Source organism: Oryctolagus cuniculus, chromosome 11 (genome assembly GCF_964237555.1).
Source record: "Oryctolagus cuniculus chromosome 11, mOryCun1.1, whole genome shotgun sequence".
Taxonomy (NCBI): domain Eukaryota; kingdom Metazoa; phylum Chordata; class Mammalia; order Lagomorpha; family Leporidae; genus Oryctolagus; species Oryctolagus cuniculus.
The window spans coordinates 116,550,834-116,577,715 of record NC_091442.1 but is presented as its reverse complement, the minus strand read 5'-3'; the positions used below and the strand labels follow the sequence as shown (position 1 = coordinate 116,577,715).

Genomic DNA, 26,882 nt, shown 5'->3' with positions numbered 1-26,882 from the left:
AACACCCTAAGTCTGTTCAAATAGATTTTTTTTTTTTAGAGTAGTTTTAGTTTCACAGCAAAACTGACAGAGGGTACTGAGATTTTTTTCAGTTTTTAGTTTTTGTAGCTCCTAGAAAGATAGCTGACCTCTCTAGAGTTCCTCGTGGTAGGAAAGGGCACAGGCACTGACCTGGTGTTAGGGTGCTCGCATCCCACATCAGAGGGCCCGGGTTTGAGTTCCGCCTCTGCTCGCTGCCCCAGCTCCCTGCTAGTGCTCGTTCTGGGAGGCAGCAGATGACGGCTGAACAATTCTGGTCCCTGCCACCTACTTGGGAGACCCACTGAGTTCCCAGCTCTCAGTCTTGGCCTGGCTCAGCCCCAGCTGTTGTTGGTATTTGTGGAGTAAACTAGTGGATAGGAACTGTCTGTCCATGCTGTCTCTGCCTCTCAAATAAAAGTAAACAAAAATGTTTACAGAGGCCAACGCTGTGGTACAGTAGGCTAAGCCTCTACCTGTGGCACCAGCAACCTGTATGGGCACTGGTTCATGTCCCAGCTGCTCCTCTTCTGATCCAGCTCTGTGCTATGGCCAGGGAGGGCAGTGGAGAATGGCCCAAGTGTTTGGGAACCTGCACCTTCGTGGGAGACCTGGAAGAGGCTCCTGGCTCCTGGCTTCTGATTGGCCTGGCTCCGGCTGTTATAGCCATTTTGGGAGTGAACCAGCTGATGGAAGACCTTTCTCTTTCTTTTCCTCTCTCTGTTTGTAGCTCTACCTCTCAAATAAACAAGTAAAATCTTAAAAAAGAAATTTTATACAGAGAGAAAGGGCTTATGACTTCACATGGTCACTATCAAGCCGTCTTTACTAAATATTGGGATGCTGTGGGATTTCTTCCTCAAGTTACCATGATCCAGAAGAGCCACTTTTCTCACCCCGCAGCTCTTTGAGCAATGACAGAAATATTCTGTGACATTGGCCTAGGCACATTCCCTATCGAGTACTTGAAATGTGGCATGCTTGAGTTGAAGACCTGAATTTTTTATTTAATTTAAATATTAGTATTAGTGGAGTTTTACACCTTACTCTACCACTTAAGAGTTAGGTAACTTTGGGCAATTCAGTAACTTTTCTGGACTCAATTTCCACTTTTTAAAAAAGCATTTATTTGTTTGAAAGAGTTACAGAAGGAGAGAGAGAAAGAGAGAGATCTTTCATCTGTTGGTTCATTCTCCAAATGGCTGCAACAGCTGGAGCTGGGCCAGACCAAAGCCAGGAGCCTGGAGCTTCTTCCAAGTCTCCCACGTGGGTGCAGGAGCCCAAATACTTGGGCTGTCTTCTGCTGCTTTCCCGGGTGCATTGCAGGTGGAGCAGCTGGGTCTCAAACCTGCGCCCATTTGGGATGCCAGTGTTGCAGGCAGAGACTTAACCTATACCACAACACCGGCCCTGCAGTTTCTGCTTTTGTAAAATCAGAATAATAACCCATCTTGTAAGTTACATGCCAGGCAGGCACCCACATGGATAGTTTAGTGACCATGTGTTGTTCATACTTTTAAAGTGGGGACAGTGGCTGGTGCCGTGGCTCACTAGGCTAATCCTCCGCCTTGTGGCGCCGGCACACCAGGTTCTAGTCCTGGTTGGGGCACCGGATTCTGTCCCGGTTGCCCCTCTTCCAGGCCAGCTTTCTGCTGTGGCCAGGGAGTGCAGTGGAGGATGGCCCAAGTGCTTGGGCCCTGCACCCCATGGGAGACCAGGAGAAGTACCTGGCTCCTGCCTTCGGATCAGCGCGGTGCGCCGGCTGCGGTGGCCATTGGAGGGTGAACCAACGGCAAAGGAAGACCTTTCTGTCTCTCTCTCACTGTCCACTCTGCCTGTCAAAAAAAAAATAAATAAATAAAATAAATAAATAAATAAAGTGGGACAGTATTATTTTCATTGAACAGTGAGACAGACATTAGCTCAGACCTACCCTCCTGTGATTCTGAAAGCTACTTTCAACATACATCTAACTAAGAACTCTCAAAACTAGTGTTTAGAAACAGGAATTATTTTTCAAGAAATTAAACTTTTCTTATTTTCACTTTCCATCCTCATTGGTGGATTTTGAAAAAAGCCACTTTAAGTTGTGAGAAGTCAGAGAGCCATTAGTCAACTTAGTAGTTGCAGTCTCCTCATCTCCCTCTGGCTGAATAGTAATAGGCCTGTCATTTTATTAGCTTGCCCTCTCTGTGGTAGCAGATATTTCTTTCTAACCTCTTTTTCTTAACAAACTGGCACGTGGTCATATTGGAAATGATGGTTTCTCGGCTGGCGCCGCAGCTCACTAGGCTAATCCTCCGCCTTGCAGCGCCGGCACACCGGGTTCTAGTCCCGGTCGAGGCGCCGGATTCTGTCCTGGTTGCCCCTCTTCCAGGCCAGCTCTCTGCTGTGGCCAGGGAGTGCAGTGGAGGATGGCCCAAGTGCTTGGGCCCTGCACCCGCGTGGGAGACCAGGATAAGCACCTGGCTCCTGCCATCGGATCAGCGCGGTGCGCCGGCTGCAGCGGCCATTGGAGGGTGAACCAACTGGCAAAGGAAGACCTTTCTCTCTGTCTCTCTCTATCACTGTCCACTCTGCCTGCCAAAAAAAAAAAAAAAAGGAAATGATGGTTTCTACTTCTGGGCACCTTGCCAGGACAGGCGTTTGCCAGGGTTATGCCGTGGTGACTGCAGAGCAGATGAGGGTGTGATTTGAGGGTGACCTGCCCCACCTTTTAAGATGCTTATTTATTTGAAAAGCACAGTTACAGAGAGGAGGACAGGGAAAAAGATGTCTCCCATGCACTGGTTCACTCCCCAGATGGCTGCAACAGCCAGGTCTCCTGCATGGGGGGCAGGTGCCCAAGCACTTGGGCCTTTTCCCAGGCACATTAGCAGAGAGCTGGATGGGAAGTGGAGCAGCTGGGACCCAAATGTTAAAAAGCTGGGACCCAAATGTTACCGTGCTTAAGGTAACACGGGATGCCAGCACTGCAGGCTGAGGCTTAAGCTGCTGCACCACAGAGCCAGCCCCGGTTTTCTCAACATACAAATATTTAAGGTGGACAGCCATAGGTTTCAAGGAAATGTCATTTATTTGCTTTTCCGTGAAGTTGTATTCATGGGTCACTGGGTGTGGGTGAGGGGTCAGGGCCAGATCTTGGCCTCTTAATCAGCCGCAGTTTGCTCTGGTCCATTTTGGAGCTGCTGGAAGCAGTGTGCTTGGTAGTCTCTCAGCTGCTGCTCCTGTGAGCCAGAGCTGCTTGGCCACGGTCCTGCCAGTGCTCTCCTGGGCAGTGCCCGGTCGGGCCAGCACCCTGGGTCCCCTGCTGCCCTCCCTGGAGCGTGTTAGCATCGCCATCGCTCTTTCAGATACGGAGAGATCTTTGGATGCAAGATAGTTTCTCTTCCTCTCCTTTCTCTCCTCTCCTCAGCAGAGAGCTTTACCTGGTGAGGTGAGGTATCATCTTCACAGGAATGAGACTGTGACTGAAGTGGAATCCACAGTTCAGTGGCATTTGATGAAGACCAGGGTGAGGCCTGTGTTCCAGGGGAGAGCGGACCTGGTGTGCGGATTTGAAGTTCGGGGGAGGCTGCGCTAGGCTCAGGGGTCCTCTCTTATGTCCCTGGAGAAGGCCGGCTGGCCCGTCACTCGAGCTGTCCTGTTAGTTGGTGATAAGGCAGCGGCCTTGTCTCTCTCCCCGCTGTTTCTGCCTTGATGGGGGAAGAACACGGAGCCGCCTCTGTGGACGGTTGCTGACAAATCCTACAGTAGGACCGTGGCCTGAGTTTCGTATTTGAGCTGGGAGGGGATTTGTTCCTTCAAAGGGCAGTTCAGCGGGAAGCTCTGTTGGCCACAGAGAGCAGTGGTCATCTTGAAGCAGTTTAGTATCTGAGAAGTACAGTGGCTGCTAAACTTCATTTAACAATTGGTTCTTCTTCTTCCTCTTTCTTTTTTATATTTGTTTATTTGAAAGGCAGAGTTACAGAGAAGCAGAGAGAGAGGTCTTCCATCTGCTGGTTCACTCTCCAGATGGCCTCAATGGCTGGCGCTGTACCGATCAGGAGCCAGGAGCCTACTCCGGGTCTCCAACATGGGTGCAGGGCCCCAGGGACTTGGGCCATCTTCTACTGCTTTCTCAGGCCATAGCAGAGAGCTGGATGGGAAGTGGAGCAGCTGGGACTTGAACTGGCACCCATCCATATGGGATGTCGGCACTGCAGGCGGCAGCTTTACCCACTATGCCACAGCACCAGCCCCAACAGTTGATTCTTGAAGTGTCTGAGACATCTGCGGCTTGCTGCTGCTTAAGGTAACACATGTAGAGGAGGTCGTGGAGTCACTCATGTGCTGCTCACTGACGTACATGGTAGAAATCCTGTAGAGGCCCACGCAGAGGCAGTGATGGGGTGACTGAGGGGGTGTGATGGGGTGTGACCGCACAGTGGGGTACTCCGTGTACTGGGACAGCTGCATCCTATATCGAGTGCCGATTTGAGTCCTGGCTACTCCACTTCCAATCCAGCTTCCTGTAATGTGCCTGGGAGGGCAGCAAAAGATAGCCAAGTGCTCCCGGAACTCACCGTGTCTGGACACGCCTGGTGTGCAGGACTGTGCCTCTTTTGTTGTCAGTGGGTCAAGTGTGGGAGTCTGGAGCAGCTCGCACTTCTGAGAAGGGAGGAGCCTGCGTCCTCTTACATTCATGCTTTCCTGCTGGTTTGTGTGTGGGTGGCAGCCCCGGTGCCTGTGCACCAAAACAGGAAGTGATGAGGAAGGCAGCCGTGCGGTGGCTCCTCGGGATCCCTCTTTGTCCTAGAACGTGTGGTCCCTTCTCTGTCTGCCCCAGGTCCTTTGTTGGTCTCATGCACTGAGTCGTGGTTCTCATGGTCTGGTCAGCCTCTGGAACTGTCAGCGCCACTCTGGTTGTTGATGGTCTTTGCAGCAGGAATCTCTTGTCAGCACTTTAGTGCTGATCAAAACAGATGAAAGCTGAGGTGGAGCCCCATTGGCCCTCAGTGCTGGCCTGCACACACGTGCTGATGGCACGGGAGAGTCGCAGCAGCTCCGGTGTCTGCAGGGCACTGTAGCTTCTAGCGGATGGCAGAGCACTTTCACTTTGCTGAATGCAGTTGTCACCAGAGTAGCAGGCGGTGTCGTGTCTCAGGGCCCGAGGCCACAGCCGAGGCCACACTGCTGCAGAAACAGACCCCATGTGGGTGTTCTGGCTGCAAACCCTGTGGGACCTTCTGATGGTCACTGCTGGTTCTTGTCCTTGTGGTGCTGGCCCACTGCTTTCACAGCTGTGAATCTCTCCTCAGTGGGGCAGGTGACAGGTGGGGGCGGTGAGAGCAGCCCTGTCTTTGTGAGCCCTTCAGTCAAGGTGCTTCCAGTTCTGTCTGCTCTTTGTCGGGCTTGAAGGCCGTGGGCGTCTTTCCATTTCTGCTGTAGTATCCCTTGGTTAAATCAGAGGTTTTTCATTTCTTTTGTGCACATCCTCCCACTAGATAGCTGTCCAAGCAAGTGCCCCAAATTCACGGTTTCCAGGGATTCTTAACTGCTCTCAAGTGGGCGCCGCGTGCCCCAGGTTAAGAACTTGTGCTCTGCCCGGATAGGGAGTCCTAAGGAAGATTGTCTACCTGCTGCTCATGTCAGCTCTTCTGCACTGGTGATCTCTGCTCTGCTGGTCCTCGGTGTGAGACCCTAACGCGCTGGTGCCAGGATTGGGAGTCATGTGGCCGCAGCTGGCTGTGGTCCCCATGCCTCTCCTGCAGACAGCAGGTGTGCCGAAAATGGCAACAAGGCCCTGATTCAACTCCCAGAGATGGGCATTGCCATGGTCCGAAAGGAGCTTGGAAATCGAAACCCCCATCCCACCCAGCTGGCGGAGCTGAATTTCAAATCAGGTCTTGGGATTTCATCTGGTCCTCCCTTACAAGGTATGCTTTTCAGTCTCCAGCACCTGCTGATGGAGAATGGGCAGACAGACTGGTTCTCGCCGCTTGCTCACCTCGCCTTTGCCTTTTGGACTAGGGAGACCGTGCTCTTCAAGCTGTAGTGGCCCCAGGATCTCTCAGCTGACGAGACATTCTCGAGGTCAGATCCTTGCACCCCAGACAGGCTCCATGTGAATGGTTCTGTTGGAGAAACACTGGGCCCAGGGCACCTGGCATCTTCCCCCTTTCCTTTTTTGGGGCGGTGTGGAGTGTGTCTCTTTGCTTCTTCCCAGGAGTTCTGAAGTACAGGACAGCCCTGTGCACAGGATTCACGAATTGATGGGAAATTGCTAAGACTGATGAGGCTGCGCACGTTAGGAGGTTGGATAGAGACAGCTCGCGAGCCCCACCTCCAGTGCTGGGAAAATCTTGCCATCCCTGCCCCTCTGTGACCCAGGGTCATGTCGTGGTCAGCTTTGGCAAGTTACTGATCTGCCCAGAGCTGTGTGACAAAGTTGGCTAAGGCCAAGGGCAAAAGACTCAGTTAACTTTGGATGGAGTTTGATTCCACAGCGACTGCTTTTTCTGCTGTGTTGGCCCCTTCAAGAAAGGGCTGGAGGGAAATGCGTGCCCCCGTGGCATTTTCTAAGGCTAGGTCTGAAGTCGTCCCTTGTGTCTCATGGCCAATATTAGAGAAGACAAGGCCGTGATTGTTTCCAAAGAAGTTGCCGGGAAAAGAAGGCCAAATGTGAAAGATCAGATTAAAAACACTGTTGTGTGTTATTTTTGGTAACTGTCACCCATTTTGAAGAAAGCAGGATGCTTCATGGGAAGCGTCTGCCCTGTGGCTTCAGAAGAGCCAGCTGTCTTCATCCTGCAGGGTGAGGGCGCGAGCCCACGCAAATCATTTCTCAGCTGTGAAGCATGGCAAGTCCTGGGTGCCAAGAAGCTCAGGTTCAGTGACACACAGTGCAGATCCTGGGGAGCCCTCTGAGCCTGCCCGCCGACCTCAGGGAGGACACAGACTCAGGCACACAGACACATAAGACACGGACACACGGACACAGACACACAACACACAGACACACGGACACAGACACACAACACATAGACACATGGACATGTACGCACAGACACACAACACACAGACACACGGACACAGACATAGACACACAGACACAGACATACAACACATAGACACATGGACATGTACGCACAGACACACAACACACAGACACGGACACAGACACACAACACATAGACACACAGACACATACATACAACACATAGACACACGGACATGTACACACAGACACACGGACACAGACACACAACACATAGACACACGGACATGTACACACAGACACACAACACATAGACACACAGACACACAACACATAGACACAGACACAGACATACAACACATAGACACATGGACATGTACACACAGACACACAACACACAGACACACGGACACAGACACACAACACGTAGACACACAGACACATACATACAGCACATAGACACACGGACATGTACGCACAGACACAACACACCGAAACATATGGACACATACACACAGACACATAACACAGAGACACACGGACACATACACACATACACGTGGACATATACAGACACACGGACACATACAGACACATGGACACGTAGGCATGTTTAACTCTCAGACACACACATACACGTGGACATATACAGACACACGGACACATACACACAGACACACAGACACGTAGGCATGTTTAACTCTCAGACACACCTGAGGTGGGACAGGCTCCGTCCTGCACTGCTTGCTCTGCTGCCCGCAGGGACGGTTTCACTGCACGCGTGGCCTCTGCCCCCCCCCCACCTTTGCTGCACTCTGCAGCCCTGCTCTCCGCGGTGTCCCTCGCACTCAGGCAGGTTCCCACTCAGGGCGCTGGCACGCGCTGCTCCTGTCTGCAGGGCTCACTCCCTACCTGGGCCCCTTGTCGGGCTTGACCACCCGAACACAGTGGCCCCATGCATCGCTGTATTTTTCCGCAGTGCACAGCACCCCACTCTGTGTGTGTGCTTTCTGTGTGCGTCTGTCTTTGCTGGAACACAGGTTCTGCAACGGCACCAGTGTCCCAGCACCAGCAGGGAAACACGTGGGTTCCAAAGAGAGTGAGCACAAACTCTGACACAACTGTCCACTCCAAGGACATGCAGGCCTCCAGCCCCCCCCAAGCCCCGCTCGTCTCTCCATCTCTCGCTGCTCTGCCCCCACCAGCCCACTGGGGTGGCTCTGAGACCACGCTGGAGACTCCGCAGGCCTCATTGTGCCCGGCCGTCTCGTTGTGGAGCCCTTCTTCCCGCCCTCCCTTTGTCTTGACGCTGATCCTGACAGCAGCTTCCTCAGCCTCTGCAGCCTCTGGCCCTCCTCAGATTCCCTTGCTGGCTCGTCGTCCCCTACCCCTGAATTCTGGGGCTCTCTTAAGGTTCAGCCTTGGAAGTATTTTCTTCTGTTTCCACCTGTCGTATCTCAGTATCCCTAGATGATGTCATCTTGAGGAGATCCTTTCTGCTACACTCACACACACAGCCTCACACACTGACGTACACACAGACATGTATGCACACTTACACTCAAACAGTACACAGAGAGACAGACGCACACACACACTGACATACACACGGACATATATGCACACTTACACTCAAATAGTACACAGACACACACAGCCTCACACACTGACGTACACACAGACATGTATGCACACTTACACTCAAACAATACACACACACAGTCTCACACACTGACGTACACATGGACATGTATGCACACTTACAAACAGTACACACACACACACTGACGTACACACGGACATGCATGCACACTTACACTCAAACAGTACACAGACACACACAGCCTCACACACTGACGTACACACAGACATGTATGCACACTTACACTCAAACAATACACACACACACACAGCCTCACACACTGACGTACACACGGACATGTACGCACACTTACAAACAGTACACACACACACTGACGTACACACGGACATGTATGCACACTTACACTCAAACAGTACACAGACACACACAGCCTCACACACTGACGTACACACAGACATGTATGCACACTTACACTCAAACAATACACACACACACACAGCCTCACACACTGACATACGCAGACACGTATGCACCCTTAGACTCAGACACACAACACAGACTCATGCTCACTCAGACACACACACACACGGACATGTATGCACACTTACACTCAAACAGTACACAGACACACACACACAGCCTCACACACTGACATACTCTGACACGTATGCACCTTATACTCGGACACAGACTCAGGCATACAGACCACAACACAGACTCATGCTCACTCACAGACACAGACACAGACACACACAGACATGTATGCACACTTACACTCACACAATACACACACAGCCTCACACACTGACATACTCTGACACGTATGCACCTTATACTCGGACACAGACTCAGACATACAACACAGACTCATGCTCACTCGCAGACACAGACACAGACACACACGGACATGTATGCACACTTACACTCAAACAATACACAGACACACACACACACACAGCCTCACACACTGACATATTCAGACATGTATGCACCCTTATACTCGGACACAGACTCAGACACACAACACAGACTCATGCTCACTCGCAGACACACACGGACATGTATGCACACTTAAACAATACACACACACAGGCACACATGGACACATATGCATGCTTAACGCTCAGACTGAGGCACATAGACGCACGACACATTCAGACACACACACTCACAGTGTGAAAAAACGAGGCATAGTTTGCATAACTTTTTGCACCAAAATAAATTTATCTTTTAATTCCATTTTCTGTTTACCTTCAAAAATATTTATTTACTTATTCATTTTCTTTTTTTTAAGATCTAATTATTTATTTGAAAGGCAGAGTTACAGGAGCAGAGGCAGAGAGACAGATCGAGGTCTTCCATCTGCTGGTTCACTCCCCAAATGGCCACAATGGCTGGAACTGGGACAGACCAAAACCAGGAGCCTGGAACGTCTTCCAGGTTTCCCATGCAGATACAGGAACCAAGGACTTGGGCTGTCCTCTACTACTTTCCCAAGCCATAGCAGAGAGCTGGATGGAAAGTGGAGTAGCTAGGACTTGAACCGCTGCCTATTTGGGATGCCAGTACTGCAGGCGGCGGCTTTACCCACTACACCACAGCGCTAGCTACCTTATTCATTTTCTACTTATTTGAAAGACAGCAACAGAGACATCTTCCACCCATTGGTTCTCTGCCCATATGCCCACAACAGCCAGAACTGGACCAGGTCAAAGCTAGGAGCCAGAAATTCCATCTGGGTCTCCTACAGGGGTGGTGTAGATTCCAGTACTTGAGTTGTCACCTACTGCTTCCCAGGGGAATTAACAGGGAGCTAGATCAGAAGCAAAGGCAGGGCCCGTGCTGCGGCCCAATAGGCTAATCTTCAGCCTTGTGGCGCCGGCAAACCAGGTTCTAGTACTGGTCAGGGGACCAGATTCTGTCCCGGTTGCCCTTCTTCCAGGCCAGCTCTCTGCTGTGGCCCGGGAGTGCAGTGGAGGATGGCCCAAGTGCTTGGGCCCTGCACCCCATGGGAGACCAGGAGAAGCACCTGGCTCCTGGCTTTGGAGCAGCGTGGTGCGCCGGCCGTGGCGGCCATTGGAGGGTGAACCAACGGCAAAAGAAAGACCTTTCTCTCTGTCTTTCTCTTTCTCTCACTGTCCACTCTGCCTGTCAAAAAAAAAAGCAGAGGCAGGATGCAGGCCCAGGCACGCAATATGGGGTGTAGGTGTCCCAGATGGTAGCTTAACCCACTGTGCCACAACACACACCTGGCCACAGACTTTTAAGTTCCCTCTTGTAGTATGTTATCAGGAGGTTCCAACACGCGTGTGGATATCTCTTTTAATAGGATGTCTCACCATTACCTCCTGTTCGGTCTCTGTCACCTTGCTCCAAGCTTATCGTCTTTGTACCCCCTGTCTGGGATGTGATTCCAGTTTGCTCTTTCTCTTATTCTTCTTTCTTATTTATTTATTTATTTGAAAGGCAGAGTTAGAGAGGAGAGTAGGGAGAAAGGGTAGGGGAGAGATTGAGATAGAGGTTGATCTTCCATGTGCTAGTTCACTCTCCCAAATGGCTGCAGTGTCCATGGCTACACCAGGCTGAAGCCAGAGCCTGGAACTCCGTTTGGGTCTCCCACATGGGTGCAGGGGCCCAAGGACTTGAGACATCTGCTGCTGCTTTCCCAGGTGCATTAGCAGGGAGCTGGATTGGAAGTGGAACAGCTGGAACTTGAACCAGTGCCCATATGGGATGCTGGTGTTGTGGGCAGCAGCCTAACCTGCTGCGCCACAGAGTGGGCCCCCGCTTTGCTCTTCTAAATAGCCTCATGGTCATTACTGGAGTGATCTTGTAAAAATGCAGTTCTCACTATTTTCTAATTCCATTTACAAAAATTACTTTTGTAGTGATTGATTCAGGCAAGGATTATCATCAGTAGGTGCTAAAACCATTAGATGAATGGTCGTTGGGGAGCAGGGTTTTCTTGTGGCCTTGAAATATTACAAGAGGGAAAATGCTAAGACAGAGAGATCCAGCATCACCTGTCAAACTTGCACTGCCAGTGTTAAGAAGTACATGTCATCTGTGTGGTCTTGGGGGAAAAAAAAAAAAGTGTTGAACCTAAACCTAATCCCGGGGAAACTGATTCGGGACATAGAACATTCTGCAAGACCGCCGGCTCAGATCCTTGAAACAACAGTGTCGTGAAAGACAAAGCTGGCTGAAGTCCTTGTCTAGTTGTGATGGAAGAGACGACAATAGCACATAATGCTTAACTAAAGCTTAGATTGGGGGTAAAATTCAAAGAACTATAAAAGATATTTTGGGGGGCATTTGGAGTTCACTATGGACTGTGAACTCGTGCCTGCCAACGTTAGCATTTTAGTGACGTAGAGAATTCCTTAATCTTAGGAGGTGCTTTGTGCAGAGGGGTTGTAGCGTGAATGCCATGATTGATAACTGCAGCTCACTCTGAAGTGAGCATGTAGGTCAAAAATGTTTGTGGGGCTGGTGCTGTGGTATAATGGGTGAAGTGCTGGCATCCCATATGAGCGCCCGTTCAAGTCCCAGCTGCTCCACTTCTGATCCAGCTCTCTGCTAATATACCTGGGAGGGCAGTGGAAGATGGCCCAAGTGCATGGGTCCCTGTATACATGTGGGAGACCTGGACGAAGCTCCTGGCTCCTGACTTCAGACTGGCCCAGCTCCGGCCGTTGTAGCCATTTGGGGAATAAACCAGCAGATGGACAATCTCCCTGTCTGTCCTTCTCTTTCTCTCTAACTCTGCCTTTCAAATAAATAAATAAATAGGCAGATAGATAAATAAATAAATGTTTTTCCAGAAAGAGTTTGTGTGAGTGAGTGAGGAAGAGATGAGTGGTGGCCAGGGCGGGGCTGCAGGTGGTAGGTTGACACATTCAGAATTGAAAGGAAGGGTTGAGTGAGTGCAGACATGGGGGCGACTATGAAATGGCTGCGTGGCAGTTACCAGCCGTGTTCTGCTTATTTTATTTTCTTTCACAGGTAACTCAGAAACCACTCCCCATGCTTCTGCTCATACTTGTGGTTCTCTCACTCCCCTGGTCCCTGGTGACGTCATCCTGATCTCGAGATACCATCCTTAGCAGCACCAGAAAAATACTGGGCTGCTCCCTCACAGGCCCCACAGGAAGGGCCTGGCATTCAGATGTCTTTCCTCGGGGAGCCTTGACGGTTTTTCCTTTGTCTTTAATTTTTGGACAGTTAATTATGATTGAACTTGACCCACATTTCTTTGGGCTGATCTTACTCAGGGTGCACTCAGCTGGTTGAATCTGAAGACTCAGCCTCTCGCCAGCTTTGGAAAGCTTTCGTCCACTACTCCTTTCCACACTGTTTCAGCCCCGTCCTCCCTGACTCTCGCTTGCCTCGGTCGACTTTCGCCTCGTCCTGGTAGCCCCTCCGTGCCTCTCCCGGGTGCTCCCGTCAGCCCGGGAGCTCCCTCGAGACAGCTGGAGCCCCCACTCCGTAATGCAGCGGAACTTGCCCGATAGTTGCTCCCTGGATCCATGGCTGGATGTATTTCTGCTTTCCTTCCTGGTTCACGCGTTCCGTTTCCATCCACGTGCAGCCCGCACTGCCCTCACCGTGGCCTGTGGCCCTCCAGGGCCTCTGTTACCTGTGTGTGTTCATAGCCTCTGGTTGCTCACATGCAAAACTGGTGGTGAGCTTCCGGGGTAGTTTATCAAGGGTGGGAGTGAAGAATGCAGAGACTGTCAAACCCAGGCATGTGGTACGTATTCTCTCAGTGACACCAGGAGGCAGGCTCATGGCTAATTGTCACATGGCATCCCCAGGCCTGCTCTGTGGGTCCCGAAGACTTGCGTGCCACAGAGGTAGGTCAGTCTGGAGCTGGTGGGGGAAGCTCTGGCTCGAGGCCCTGAGGTTGCTGGGGAATGGGGCTAGTGTGCACCCGGGTTCCTTCCCCGTCAGCCCGGCCGGGCCCTGCACCGTGAGCCTGAAGCTTTGCAGGACTGCTGAGCAAGCACTGAGCTCCTCGTCAGGGAGAAATAGTTTTCTCTTTTTTATTATTTTTTTAAATTTTGAGGATAGCTTCATTTAATTAAGCAGCGTATGTGTCAGAGGAGAAACAGACGGGTACTGGTAAGCGGGCCTGGCCAGACGGCGGAGCCCACATCTGGAGCAGAAACTGTGATTAGCGGCACACCTTGGACGGTGCAGGGGTCCCCAGGAAGCAGCTCCCAGGGTGGGAGAGAAGGATGAGGACTGCCCTTTGACACCCAGAACGTGTATTCCTAGCAGCTCCTGTGTTTGGTTGGTCTTTGGAGACTTCTCTCTCCAGAGACTGCCTTCTGGGAGTTTCTGGGAAAATTAGGTCCGAGTGAGTAATGCCCTTGGCAGAGCTGTTAAGGCAACAGGGCGGCAGGAGGAGCCCAAGATAATGCGGCCATCGAGTTGGACACATTTACGGGTGGACTCTGGGTCTTTGGGGTTTTTCTTGCAACTGGTAGAGGCCTTATTTGAGAGGCAGACAGAGATCTTCCCACTTCTAGTTCACTCTCCAAATGTCGACAACAGCCAGGGCAGGGCCAGGCCGCAGCCAGGAGCCCAGAACTCAGTGCAGGTCTCCCCCATGAGAGGTAGGGACCCACGTACTCGAGCCACACCTGTTGCCTTCCAGGATGCCTGTTAGCAAGAAGCTGGAATTGGAAGCAGAGCTAGGATTTGAACCCGTGCACTCTGATGTGTTGTGGGCATTGCAAGCAGTGTCTCAGCCACTGTGCCGTGCACCTGTCCAAGAGGGCTGAACTTTAAAACCTGTTTCCTGGGGCAGGTGCTGTGGTGCGGTGCGTTAAGACACCCACAGCCCACAGCACAGTGTTTGTTCAAATCTCAGCTCTTCTGCTTCAGATCCAGCTTCCTGCTAATGGACCTGGGAGGCAGAAGATGATGGGCCAAGCACTGGGTCCCTGTCGCCTGTGCTGGAGACCCTGGCACAGCCCTGGCACAGCCCTGGCTGCTGTGGGCATTTGCGCTAGTCAACCTGGGAATGGAAGGTCTCCCTCCCTCCCTCCCTCCCTCCTTCCGTGTGTGTGTGTGTGTGTGTGTGTGTGTGTGTGTGTGACTCTGCCTTTCAAATACAAGTAAGTAGAAGTTTTCAAGCTATTTTCTGGTTTGAAACTTGAGGTGACTTTGCCTCTCCACATTAGGGAAGCCTGGGCCTACCTGGCTCTCTCACATCCTCACTGGGCCACCCTGCACCGGGTGACACCTGTCAAAGCTGGCTGGGCGCTCACGGAGCGGCCCTCCCGGCGTCTGACCCTGGTGGACCAAGCTCACTCCAGCTCCAGCTTCTCCCTAGAGGAGCGCTGGGCGTTCCGTCACTTCCCCTCCTGCTCGCAGAAGTGGCTCCTGAAACTGTGAACCCGTCAGAGAGCAGGTTGGAAATGGGGAAAGAGGGCCGGCACCGCGGCTCAATAGGCTAATCCTCCGCCTAGCGGCGCTGGCACACCAGGTTCTAGTCCCGGTTGGAGTGCCAGATTCTGTCCCGGTTGCTCCTCTTCCAGTCCAGCTCTCTGCTGTGGCCAGGGAGTGCAGTGGAGGATCACCCAAGTGCTTGGGCCCTGCACCCCATGGGAGACCAGGAGAAGCACCTGGCTCCTGCCATCGGATCAGCACGGTGCGCCGGCCGCAGCGGCCATTGGAGGGTGAACCAACGGCAAAGGAAGACCTTTCTCTCTGTCTCTCTCTCTATCACTGTCCACTCTGCCTATAAAAAAAGAAAGAAAGAAAGAAAGAGAGAGAGAGAGGGAATGAGGGAGGGAGGGAGGGAGAGAGAGAGAGAGAGAGAGAGAGAGAGAGAGAGAGAGAGAGAAAGAAAGAAAGAAAGAAAGAAAGAAAGAAAGAAAGAAAGAAAGAAAGAAAGAAAGAAAGAAATGGGGAAAGAGAAGCAGACGGAGCGGGGTTACTTGGGAACCGAGGGGCCCCCAGTGCTAGGCCTGGGCTGGGGCCTCCTCGCAGCAGGTGACCTGCCGGCTGCCTGCATCTCCCCACTGTCAGACTCAGCACGTGTCACTCCCTGGGCCGAGAAGGTGATTCAGTGAGGTGATGGCGTTGTTATCAGTGAGCGAGACCCAGGAACTGGTCATTGCTGCACTGAATTTTTCTCTGGGTCTTCCTTCTGGTTCTCTTGAGCAGGCCCTGAGCTGCCGGCACATTCCTCCGGCCTTCTCACCATCCCAGCCTGCCTCCTGGGACGGGGTCAGCACCAAAGGCAGCTGCTGCCTGCATGGGGAGCTCCCAGCTGTGGCTCTTGATGCCTGAAGCCCTAGGGTCCCTCTGACGGGTCCCTGGACCCTCCTATGAGCCTTCCTCACGCCTCTGTGCGCTCAGTCCCGCAGCCAAGCCGACCAGCCTCCACAGTGCCGGGACGCCTCCTACCTCTGGCCTGTGCGTGTGGTTGAAGCCCCTCGCACCCCCTCCTCCCATTGTCTGCTCTATTTCTTGAAGGAGAAGCCACCCAGAGGAGTGGACCGCACTCTGAACTGAGGGCGACCTGCAGCCTGCTGTTCACCGCACGTCGTAGCCGCCCCAGGCCAGCGAGGAGGCACTGGGGGTGCGGTAGCAGCCGGCATGTTGAGTGTGCCTGGGACAGTGCCTGTCACCTCTTGCTGCCACAGGAACATTTTCTTAGCTCAGTGGGGTCAAGTGGGTTCCTGTATACAGCAGCTGTTGGACTGTCACTCACTGCGATAATGGGGTACACCAGGCCGGGAACACGAGGACGGTGCACTGCGCTCCCACCAAGGTCTGGGCTTACGTGTTCCCCTCCAGTCGAGGGATTTGTACCTTAGCGCTTGTGATCACGCTTGGGATGGCCGGAGTAGGCTGCTAGAGCAGCAGTCGGGGTTTCAGACGGTGCGGGACTGGGGCAGGAGGTGGCTGGCCTGCGGGGGCAGCGCAGCAGTGAGTCAGCCCAGCTATGGGCTCTGACTGTAGCACCTCCTCCATGCGGTGAGTGCCCTGGCTTCAGCACACTGCCTCCTGTTTGGGTCTCGCGAGATTCTGAGGTGCAGGGGAAGATGACACCCAGGAAGTGGTCACACCCCGTGCCGGGCCAGCGGTAACTGGGGGAGCCCAGTGCTGGAATGCCAGCCCCTGGCCGTCCACTCAGGACTTGATGAAGGCTGAACCCAGACGAGAGCCAGATTCCTGGCTGGAGTCAAGTGTGGAGTTGGGAATCCTCTCGTTTGTCGCTTCGTGTCACTTCTTACAGAGTAGTCATTATTCACTGAGAGTCCTTGTGGGGGCGTGCTGTGTGTCAGGCCCTGTGAGGAGCAAGACAGACAGGACCCTGCCAGGCTCTGCGGGTTGTGTAGTGTGGCAGGGACCCAGGCCATGCAGGAACAATAGCCTGTGAGACCAACCCGGGCAGGCCAGGAGGGTGGGGCGGGGCCCGCGCGGGGCGCTTTCTCCAGGCCTCCGTCACTGTGGCCACCCTGTCACGCCCACTGCAGCAGGCCTGGGCGGACAGCGTTTGGAGCTGAGCCAGCTTTACGCAGTAGGAGCAGGCCCGGGATGGCTGCGGACCCTTCCAGAATGTCCAGGACCTCCCTGTGGCCTGGAATGAGTGCTGCAGGGGCAGGGGAGGGGCCCGGTGCTGGGGTCTCTCCGAGTTTATTTGTTAAATCTAGAGCTCCCCCTGCTGTTGAAAGATGAGAAGGATCTAAGCAGCACTTTATTTTAATTTTTTAAAAGGTTTATTTATTTAGTTGAAAGAGTTACAAAGAGAGAGAAGTCTTCCAACCGCTGGTTCACTCCCCACTTGGCCACGATGGCCAGAGCTGTGCCGATCTGAAGCCAAAAGTCAGGAGCTTCCTCTGGGTCTCCCATGTGGGTGCAGGGGCCCACGGACTGCTTTCTCAGGCCACAGCAGAGAGCTGGATCGGAAGTGGAGCAGCCGGGACTCGAACCGGCACCCACATGGGATGCCGGCACTACAGGAGGTGGCTTTACCCGCTACGCCACAGCGCCGGCCCCGTGCAGCCATTACTTTGTTTTATATCCTGAGATTTTGGTCTTAAAGAAGTGCTGCTGTGATGTGCGAAGCCTGCTCCTGGGAGCGCGGATGCTGAAGTCAGGCAGGATGGGCTCCTATCTATGTTCCTGCTACTTTTAGCGACGCCTCAGCCTGCTCTCCCACCACAGCCGCCGCCTAGCACTTATCTCCCCAAGCAGGGGCAGTTTCACAGCTGCTCCGAAACTGGAGGGGACAGAAGTGAAACTGACCGCAGTCCTGTAAACTGCTCCCTACTGCCACCGCCCTGTGAAGTGAGTCCGGCCTTTCCCCGTCTTCCCGGCGTCTGAGCTGTCATTTGTCCCGAGAGCCCAGCGCCCCAGGGCTGGATTGAGAGCTGTGCCGTGTGTGCCAGTGGCCCCAGGACAGCGCCGAGCCCACGTCCGCTGCTGGTTGCCAGTGGCCCTCCTCCGGCTCAGCCACACGATTGCTGCGAAGCTCCTTTTAGACCTCAGAGATGCAATTCAGATTCATTTTAGCAGCACTGCTAGCACTAGCCGAAGTGGAAAAGGAACCAGCACCCGAGGAAACAGCACTCAGCTGTCCCACTGAGCCCTTGCAGCCACTCGAGGGGCCCGCGAGGTTGAAGAAGCAAGGCGGACCCGGCCAGCACGCGGCTCTGCCCCTCCTGTCTCCAGGTCCCCAGACTAACAGGCCCGGCAGGTGTCCTCGGGCCCACGCGGCCAAGTCCAGTATATCTCTCAAAGTGAGCCCATGGGTGCCTTCATAGAGCTGGAGCTGGGACTACCCCTGTGGGCAGCCAGGCATGGCCAGTGCGGCTCGGCTGGTGCAGCGAAGCCCCTAAACACCATGCCCGCCCAGAGGTTCGGGCCGCTCGGCCCCCCGCTGGGGCTGGTCGAGCCACTGTGGAGAACCTGAGCTTACGAAGCCGTCTCCACTGCAGGTTGTGACGCCAGGCTCGCTGCTGCCTGCTGCCCAGTGAGGTGACTTTTCGCTTGTTCTCTCCACAGCCTTGAAAAGCCCAGCTGCGTTTCACGAGCAGAGAAGGAGCTTGGAGCGGGCCCGGGTGAGTCACCTTCTTCCCACGGAGCCCCCGTGCACTCCAGGGTGTGAACAGACGCGTCTGCCTCTCCTGTTCGGCCTCCACCGCCCCCTCCCGTGACCAGAGCGGAGTTTCTGCTTAGAACCTTGGGGAGTCTCCCTGATCTCGCTCTGGGGACCACTGGGGGTTCCCCACCCTTCATTCCAGATAGTCTCTTGTAGATGTCAAGACGTGACCGCCAGCCTTGGAAAAGCTCCCTAGTGCAGGGCCGGCGTGCCCGGGGCTGGGAGCCTCACTGGCCCCCGTCCGCCGCTGGACAGCCAGTGTCCACTTGGAACCTGCAGAAAGCAGAAGCAGGGCCCGGTGCCGAGCCCGGTTCCCTGCTGTAGCACCTCACTTGCACTCCTGTGCCCTCAGTTTCAGTTCCCTGGGGACCTGGAATACTCCGCCGTCGCGGGTGGAGATGGGGAAGTCACCAGAACCCACTTCCTCCCCCACCCCCTTTACTTTTGCTTCTGCGTTCAGTGCTGGGGAAACCCCCGCAGTGAAGCTCAGGCCTTGGCTCCCCAGAGTTCTGCAGTTCTTCCTGAGACTCTGCAGCGTTTGCCTCCAGGACTTTTCTTCTGGCTTTGCTGTGTTTTCCCCTCGGAAGTCGTGATTGATACGTAGAAGGGTCGGGCCGGGACTCTGGGAGCCGTGGCAGTGGCACTGTTCTCCTCTCGTTTGCCGAGAGCGGCGGGCAGTCGGAGCCCTGCAGACAGACAGGGACGGAGAAGAGTGGCTTAGAACAGCTTCCGTGTCGCTGAGCACTCGCTTGGTAGAAGAGGGAAGGCTGACAAACTTGTCCTGCTGGCCAGCGGCAAAGCCGGGGCCCCGACCCTCCCCTGTGCCCGCTGGCCAGCGGCGAAGCCGGGGCCCCGACCTTCCCCTGTGCCCGCTGGCCAGCGGCAAAGCCGGGGCCCCGGCCTTCCCCTGTGCCCGCTGGCCAGCGGCGAAGCCGGGACCCCGCCCTTCCTCTGTGACTCCAGATCCCGTACTGTTACTGCTTTAAGCAGAGTAACTTTGCTCCCTAACGTGTAATAAACGTACACACCCATATGTGCTTATCTCGCACATCTGTTCACACATGGCTTCCAGACAACAAGAACTGCTTTTATATTGAAGCATAAATTAACAGTTCTTCATTGAGATATGAAAAATGAGTATATTAGGTTGGTTACAGTGAGATTAACACTTTAGGGCATTGAAAGGCTGCTTACATCTCCATCTCCCACTTCCAGACGAGCGGGGTGCAGCCAGTCCACTTGCATTTCAGAGACGGCGCGTCCGTTTCTCTGCTGGGAGCCGCCTGCCCACCCTGCAGTGGTGGTGGCGGCAGTATCATTCTCACTGGGGCTTTCAGACCCTCTTCTTGCAGTTGATTCCTCTCCCATCCATTTTCCAAAAGATTGACTTGAAACCCAGAGCAGTGGAGGGGGGTGAGGGGAGGGGAGAGAGAAAGGAAACAGAGAGGTCTTTTACCCGCTGGTTCACGCCCCAAATGCCAACACTGGGGCAGGCCGGAACCAGGAGCTGGGAACTCCATCCTGGTCTTGCACATGGTGGAAGGGGCCCACGTCCTCGGACCATCATCTGCTGTCTTCTCGGGTGCGTTAGCAACAGGGAACTGCATCAGAAGTGGAGCAGCTGGGACTTGAACCAGCGCTCCGATATGAGATGCTGGCATGGCAGGCAATGGCTTAACTACTGCGCCACAGTGCTGGTTCCTTCATTCATTTTCTTAGTAATTCTGTCCAATGGTCATGAGTGATTGTAGTGTCAGTTGCAAAGCTGTTATCTTTAAATTCTACGCTGAAAGCAAACTGTTTCCCCAGTTTTCCATCAGGGAACTCTAACCTTCTAGACCGGTTCATAGAATGGCTTCCAGAGGGCCAGGTTTCAGCCACTCAACATCATGGATATGTCCACTGTTGTGACGAGGCAGCTCAGCCTGTGGGAAGGGGCCCTGACCTCCACGGCCTCTCCGGGCTGGTGCAGCACCCTCCCAGCCCCTCTGTGCGCTCAGCAGTCCTGGCGCTGCCCCAGGGGTTCTCAGCCAGTGCTTGGCCTGCCTCTGCCCTGGCTGCTGTTCAGAGTGCCCCCTGCTGCCTGAAGACCTGCAGCGCCCGCCTGCTGTTGGTCTCCCCACTGCAGACGGTGTGCTAGGCTCTGAGCACGTCCCTCCCTTAGACCCCAGCCACAGCGGCAGGGGAGCGGGCCGTGAAGACCGCACCGTGTGGAACGTGCTCCAGTCCTTTGTGGTGTGCCCTGCTCCCTCCTACCTGTCTGTCCTCTCCTCTCCATGCAGATCTTGCCGAGGGTTTGAAAAATGCTGGCGCGCAGGTCAAGCGTGTCTCACGCGCACACTGTAACCAGACCAGGCAGCAGGACTGCTGCTGGGGGAGGGGTTAGTTTGCCCCGAGCCTAAAAATTGGGGCCATGAGGCCCTTGGTTTTGAGGCTCGCGAGCTGTGACACCGTGCAGCAGAACCAGGGCCTGAGGCGGCACACGCCGGGCAACGCAGAGCTGAAGCTGTGAAACAGTGTGACGTTGTGTTCAGGTCCGTGGCAGCCGGTGCAGGATTGAGTTCCGTTCTCAGTGGAAGAGCGACCAGAAGCTGTCTCCCAGAGTGGGCGGCAGCGGGTGTTAGCACTCCTCCCCGCCTCCCTCCTGCCTTCCTGGTAGTACGCTTTCTTGTAGTACAGCGTGTACACCAGGACACCTGAGAAGGTGTGGGAAGTGGAGTTAAGATTGCCTGGTGCAGCCAGCGCCGCGGCTCACTAGGCTAATCCTCCGCCTTGCGGCGCCGGCACACCGGGTTCTAGTCCCGGTCGGGGTGCCGGATTCTGTCCCGGTTGCCCCTCTTCCAGGCCAGCTCTCTGCTGTGGCCCGGGAGTGCAGTGGAGGATGGCCCAAGTGCTTGGGCCCTGCACCCCATGGGAGACCAGGAGAAGCACCTGGCTCCTGCCATCGGATCAGCGCGGTGCACCGGCCGCAGCGCGCCGGCCGCAGTGGCCATTGGAGGGTGAACCAACGGCAAGGGAGGACCTTTCTCTCTGTCTCTCTCTCTCTCACTGTCCACTCTGCCTATAAAAAAAAAAAAAAGCCTGGTGCAGTTGAATTGGAGATCTGTGCGGACTGCACACTGTGAAAACCGCAGCCCTGTAGGGACAGGCTCCCCTGACGGCCCTGTCCTTAGCAGGCGCAGTTGGGGGTGGACTGTCCTCTCCAGGCCTCCCCCTGCCCCAGAAGCCTGCACTCGCCACTTGAGGGCATGGGGGCTGCACAGGTGCCGTGGCCAAGGCTGCTTCCATGGTCTGGTGGCCAGGCTCTGAGGTTCCGGTGTGTTGTTCGCAGACGGAGGACTATCTGAAGCGGAAGATTCGCTCCCGGCCTGAGCGATCGGAGCTGGTCAGGATGCACATTCTGGAAGGTGGGTGAGACTGGAGGGGCGAGCCCCCCCACCCCGCCCCGTCCCGCGCTCCTGCTTTCTTCATCCGCCCTCACGGTCAGTGGCAGCGCCCGCCGCTGGCTTTCAGGAAGCAGTCATGTTCCCCCGGCTGGCCCTCCCTGGGTGAAGTCACGGATCTGTCTCTGCTCCGCCGTCTATCCCAGACAGGCGTCCCTTTGCTGCTTGTTCATGCACTTGATGTCAGCTGAGCACTGTGATGTCTGAGGGTCGCCCTGGATGCCGCACGCCCACACCTCAGGGAAGGGGCACGTGGCGCCTGAAGCAGCGCAGACGCAGCCGTCGGCCTAGTGGAGGCCGGGGCTGGAGGGGGGCCTTCCTAGTCTGAACCCCACAGGTTGCAGAGTAGGGAGGGACTGCGCCACGGCATGGAGCTTGAGGGCGGGCAGAGGCCTACCCCTTGTCCCCGCGCCTTCGTCCCACTCCCCCACCGCGGCAAGTCCTGGGGCCGGCCCGGGCCTGGCTGTCATCCTCTGCGACCCTGCACTGCCCACTGTGGTGCCCCTTTGCCCTGTGACCTGCACGCCAGGCCACTCTTGTCTACCTGGGCCGCCGTGGGGCTCCCAGGGCGGGGCGGGGCCGTCCTCACCTCTGGCCCCCGCGCTCTCCCACGGCAGAGACCTCGGCCGAGCCCTCCCTGCAGGCCAAGCAGCTGAAGCTGAAGCGAGCCAGGCTGGCAGATGACCTCAACGAGAAGATTGCGCAGAGGCCGGGCCCCATGGAGCTCGTGGAGAAGAACATCCTCCCGGTGGAGTCCAGCCTGAAGGAGGCCATCATCGGTGAGGCCCCTCTGGTGGAGCCACAGCTGTGCCGGGGCCGTGCGCAGGCTGTGCCGGGGCCGTGCGCAGGCCGTGTCGGGGCCGTGAGCAGGCCGTGCCGGGGCCGTGAGCAGGCCGGGTCGGGGCCGTGCGCAGGCCGGGTCGGGGCCGTGCGCAGGCCGGGTCGGGGCCGTGCGCAGGCCGGGTCGGGGCCGTGAGCAGGCCGGGTCGGGGCCGTGAGCAGGCCGGGTCGGGGCCGTGAGCAGGCCGGGTCGGGGCCGTGCGCAGGCCGGGTCGGGGCCGTGAGCAGGCCGGGTCGGGGCCGTGAGCAGGCCGGGTCGGGGCCGTGAGCAGGCCGGGTCGGGGCCGTGAGCAGGCCGGGTCGGGGCCGTGAGCAGGCCGGGTCGGGGCCGTGCGCAGGCTGTCGGGGCCGTGCGCAGGCTGTGTCAGTTCAGGGTAGTGCCAGCTGCCTAAGTGAGTGTCAGGCCTCCGCACATCCCCGTCTCTGTGAACGCAGGGCCTGTTCGTCTCCCGTGGGTCAGGAGGTGTCTGCCTGATGTGTGTGAACGTGAGAAGTACCAGGGGTTAGAAATCTGCACTTATGCCTTTTTTTTTTTTTTAAGATTTTTATTTATTTATTTATTTGAAAGAGTTAGAGTCTTCCATCTGTCGGTTCACTCCCCAGATGGCCACAACAGCCAGAGCTGGGCTGATCTGAAGCCAGGAGCCAGGAGCCTCCTCCAGGTCTCCCAAGTGGGTTCAGGGGCCCAAGGACTTGGGCCGTCTTCTGCTGGTTTCCCAGGCGCACTAGCAGGGAGCTGGATCGGAAGTGGAGCAGCCAGCACTTGAACTGGTACCCTTATGGGATGCCGGTGCCACAGGCAGCTGCTTTACCCACTGCACCAGAGCTGGCCCTCCTTTGTTTTCATTAGAGACACCTTTTCCTGGAGCCTGGCCCCTCCTCAGATCCGCCGCCCAACAAGTGCTGATGGATGCAGGCAGTGTGCAGGGCGGGCTCTCGGACAGGCAGGCAGGCAGCCACCAGGCACACACACGGGAGGTTCCCCGCTCCGCCACAGTAGGGGCAGGGGTCGTGCGGTGAGCCTGGACAGGCAGGAATCAGCTGAGTGTGGAGGCAGGGAGACGCGAGGCAGGGAGAGGGAGGAGAGCCGAGCGGAGGCCGGGAGTGCAGACTTGATGTCCTCTGTGGAGAGGAAGAAGGCGCCCTGGCTCGCTGCTCCCCACGCTGGGCACTTTTCTGGGGGACAGCCCGGGGGAGCTCCGTGTCAGCTCACTGCTGACGCCGGCCGCCATGCCTCAGAGCCACGGCAGGGGCTCCGTCCCAGACAACTTCGGACACCCGTCCAAGTCCCAGGCTGTGACCTTCACCGCGGACCGGCCGGCTGTGACTCAGGCTCCGCCCCCTGCCTTGGGTTCCCAGTTTGCCAGAGGGGCTCACACTTCACCTTTGTGGTTAGTGGCTTTTCATAAAGAGGATGCGGACAGGCAGCCAGCGGCAGGGGCCGCAGAGCCGAGCAGCCAGAAGCTCCTCCTGCCACGGCACAGCGCCCCGGCTCCCGGCTCCCGGCTCCCCCTCCCCTGAGGCTGCTGGGTGAGGTTGGAAGTCTGACCCCCACGCCCTTGTCCCTTGGTGACCCTGGTGCCTGGCCCAGCCTGTCTCCCAGTGCATGGCAAGGGCAAGCCATGGGTGACAGGATGCTCCTGTCATTCAGGAAGTGGGGGGTCGAAGGGCAAGCAGACTCCTTCGACTCCAGGAGGGAGGGAGACAGCCGAGTTAAAGGCCGGAGGTTAGAACTCAGGCAGCACGTGGGGGCCTTGGAAGCCTCTTTCTGGGCTGTCCGGGTCGGGAGGAGGCAGTGGCTTCCGCTCTCCCTCGCCTGTCTGCTGGCATCACCGCTGGGCCTGGGCGGCGGAGCTGACGCCAGCCTCGGGTCTCAGTGGGCCAGGTGAACTACCCGAAAGTGGCCGACAGCTCTTCCTTTGACGAGGACAGCAGTGACGCCTTATCCCCTGAGCAGCCCGCCAGCCATGACTCCCAGGGCTCAGTGCCGTCACCTCTGGAGGCCCGAGCCAGCGAGCCACTGCCCAGTGCCACGTCCATGTCCCCCGCTCAGGTGAGCTTGCAAGGCTGCCGGAGTAAGATCTGTCTGAATCCGGTGGGTGGAGCTGCTCTGGCACGGGGAGCCCAGGGGCTGCTCCCCTCTTAGCCCTGGTGCCGGCTGCTTGGTCCATGGGGGTGAGGGGCAGATGTGGGCGGTGGGCCCAGTTCCCGAAGCCGAGACTACCTGGGGCCCTTCTGCCCTCCCTCCCCCAGCAGCCTGCTGGTCTGAGACCACTCGGCTCGGCCGCATGCTCACCCCCGCATCCCTTCCTTCCCCGTCCGTGCCCTGCCACACTGGGGCTGCTTGTCCCAGACTACGAGGGTGTCTGACGGGTGCTGCCAGCCCTGCCGCTTGCCTGGGCAGGCTGGGCGCCCTGCAGGGGCAGGACGTCCTCACTGCTCTCCCCTCTCAGGTTCTGTCTCAGCTCCCGGTGGGCCCGGATTCCGGGGAGACGCTCTTCCTGGGAGAGCAGCCCCCTCTGCCTCCCCCGCCTCTGCTGCCTCCCAGCCTCACCAATGGAAGCACTGCCCCCACCGCCAAGCCGCCCCCCACGCTCATTAAGGTACAGTTGCCTGCAGGTGCGCCTCCTCACGGCGAGGGGGGGGTGCACGTCGTCCCCCAGGAGTCGGGACCAGCAGAGGTCACCAAGATGACCTGGGCATTTCTGGCTGTTCTCCCCGCTGTCCCTGGAGCACGGTCGCAGTGGCCACGGACGGAGCGCAGCTGCCCCCACGCATCCTGACAGCCCAGTGCTGCCCAAGGCCATGAGCGGGCCCTGGGCTGTGCCTGGATCCCCCAGCTGCAGGCCTGACCTGAGATACCGAGGGAGGCAGGGTTCATGGGGGGGGGGTGCTGGGGTCCCAGGCCTGAGCCCAGGTTCCGTCTCCCGCCCTCCCTGCCTTGCTTGTCTTGTCCCTCCTACTCGGCTCTTTCTTCCTCCCTCGGCTGCCTCCCCACATAGACTATGCCCTGGCTGGGCGCCCTGGCCACCCTGGGCTCCTCTCTTCACTGAGTCTGTCTCTGACACTCCCCATTGCCCCATGAGGGCCACATGCCCGGTGCCCCTGTGTCTGCACGTGGCCGAGGCCAAGGCTGTGCGTCAGCTACCTGAGCCCCTTAGGTCCTCCCGCCCGCCTCCCCCGTTGCCGGTCCTCCCCGTGCCTCCCCCGTCGCTGGTCCTCCCCGTGCCTCCCCCGTCGCTGGTCCTCCCCGTGCCTCCCCCGTCGCTGGTCCTCCCCATGCCTCCCCCGTCGCCGGTCCTCCCCGTGCCTCCCCCGTCGCCGGTCCTCCCCGTGCCTCCCCCGTCGCCGGTCCTCCCCGTGCCTCCCCTGTCGCTGGTCCTCCCCGTGCCTCCCCTGTCGCCGGTCCTCCCCGTGCCTCCCCCGTCGCCGGTCCTCCCCGTGCCTCCCCTGTCGCCGGTCCTCCCCGTGCCTCCCCTGTCGCTGGTCCTCCCCTGTCGCTAGTCCTCCCCTGTCGCCGGTCCTCCCTGTGCCTCCCCTGTCGCCGGTCCTCCCCGTGCCTCCCCTGTCGCCGGTCCTCCCCGTGCCCCCCGTCGTCAGTCCTCCCCGTGCCTCCCCCGTCGTCAGTCCTCCCCGTGCCCCCCGTCGCCGGTCCTCCCTGTGCCTCTGGCCCCGCACGCGGCCTCGTCCCAGCTCACCTGCACTCTCCGTGGTGTGGGCGCCACGCTGGACCTCATCAGGCGCACCTGTCCGGGGTCTGCAGCCTGCTCAGCGACTTCCCGGCTCCCCCAGCGCCTGCCTTAGCTCGTTCTGTCGCGCTCCCTCCTGTCTGGAAGAGGAGCGCACGTGGGGTTTGTGCTCCCTCTTATCCAC

General features: G+C 56.7%; 1 protein-coding gene across 7 annotated transcripts in view; it reads left to right on the top strand.

Annotated features, from left to right (window-relative positions):
- The window catches only part of MRTFA (myocardin related transcription factor A), a 208,803-nt gene that overhangs the window by 173,178 nt on the left and 8,743 nt on the right, over positions 1-26,882 (top strand). For all 7 annotated transcript variants that reach the window (XM_051834083.2, XM_051834082.2, XM_051834080.2 and 4 more), the window contains 5 exons: positions 18,630-18,685; positions 22,058-22,133; positions 22,787-22,948; positions 24,887-25,062; positions 25,463-25,612. In XM_051834083.2, coding sequence (XP_051690043.2) covers positions 18,630-18,685; positions 22,058-22,133; positions 22,787-22,948; positions 24,887-25,062; positions 25,463-25,612 — 620 coding nt within the window. The remainder of the gene's footprint in view (positions 1-18,629; positions 18,686-22,057; positions 22,134-22,786; positions 22,949-24,886; positions 25,063-25,462; positions 25,613-26,882) is intronic.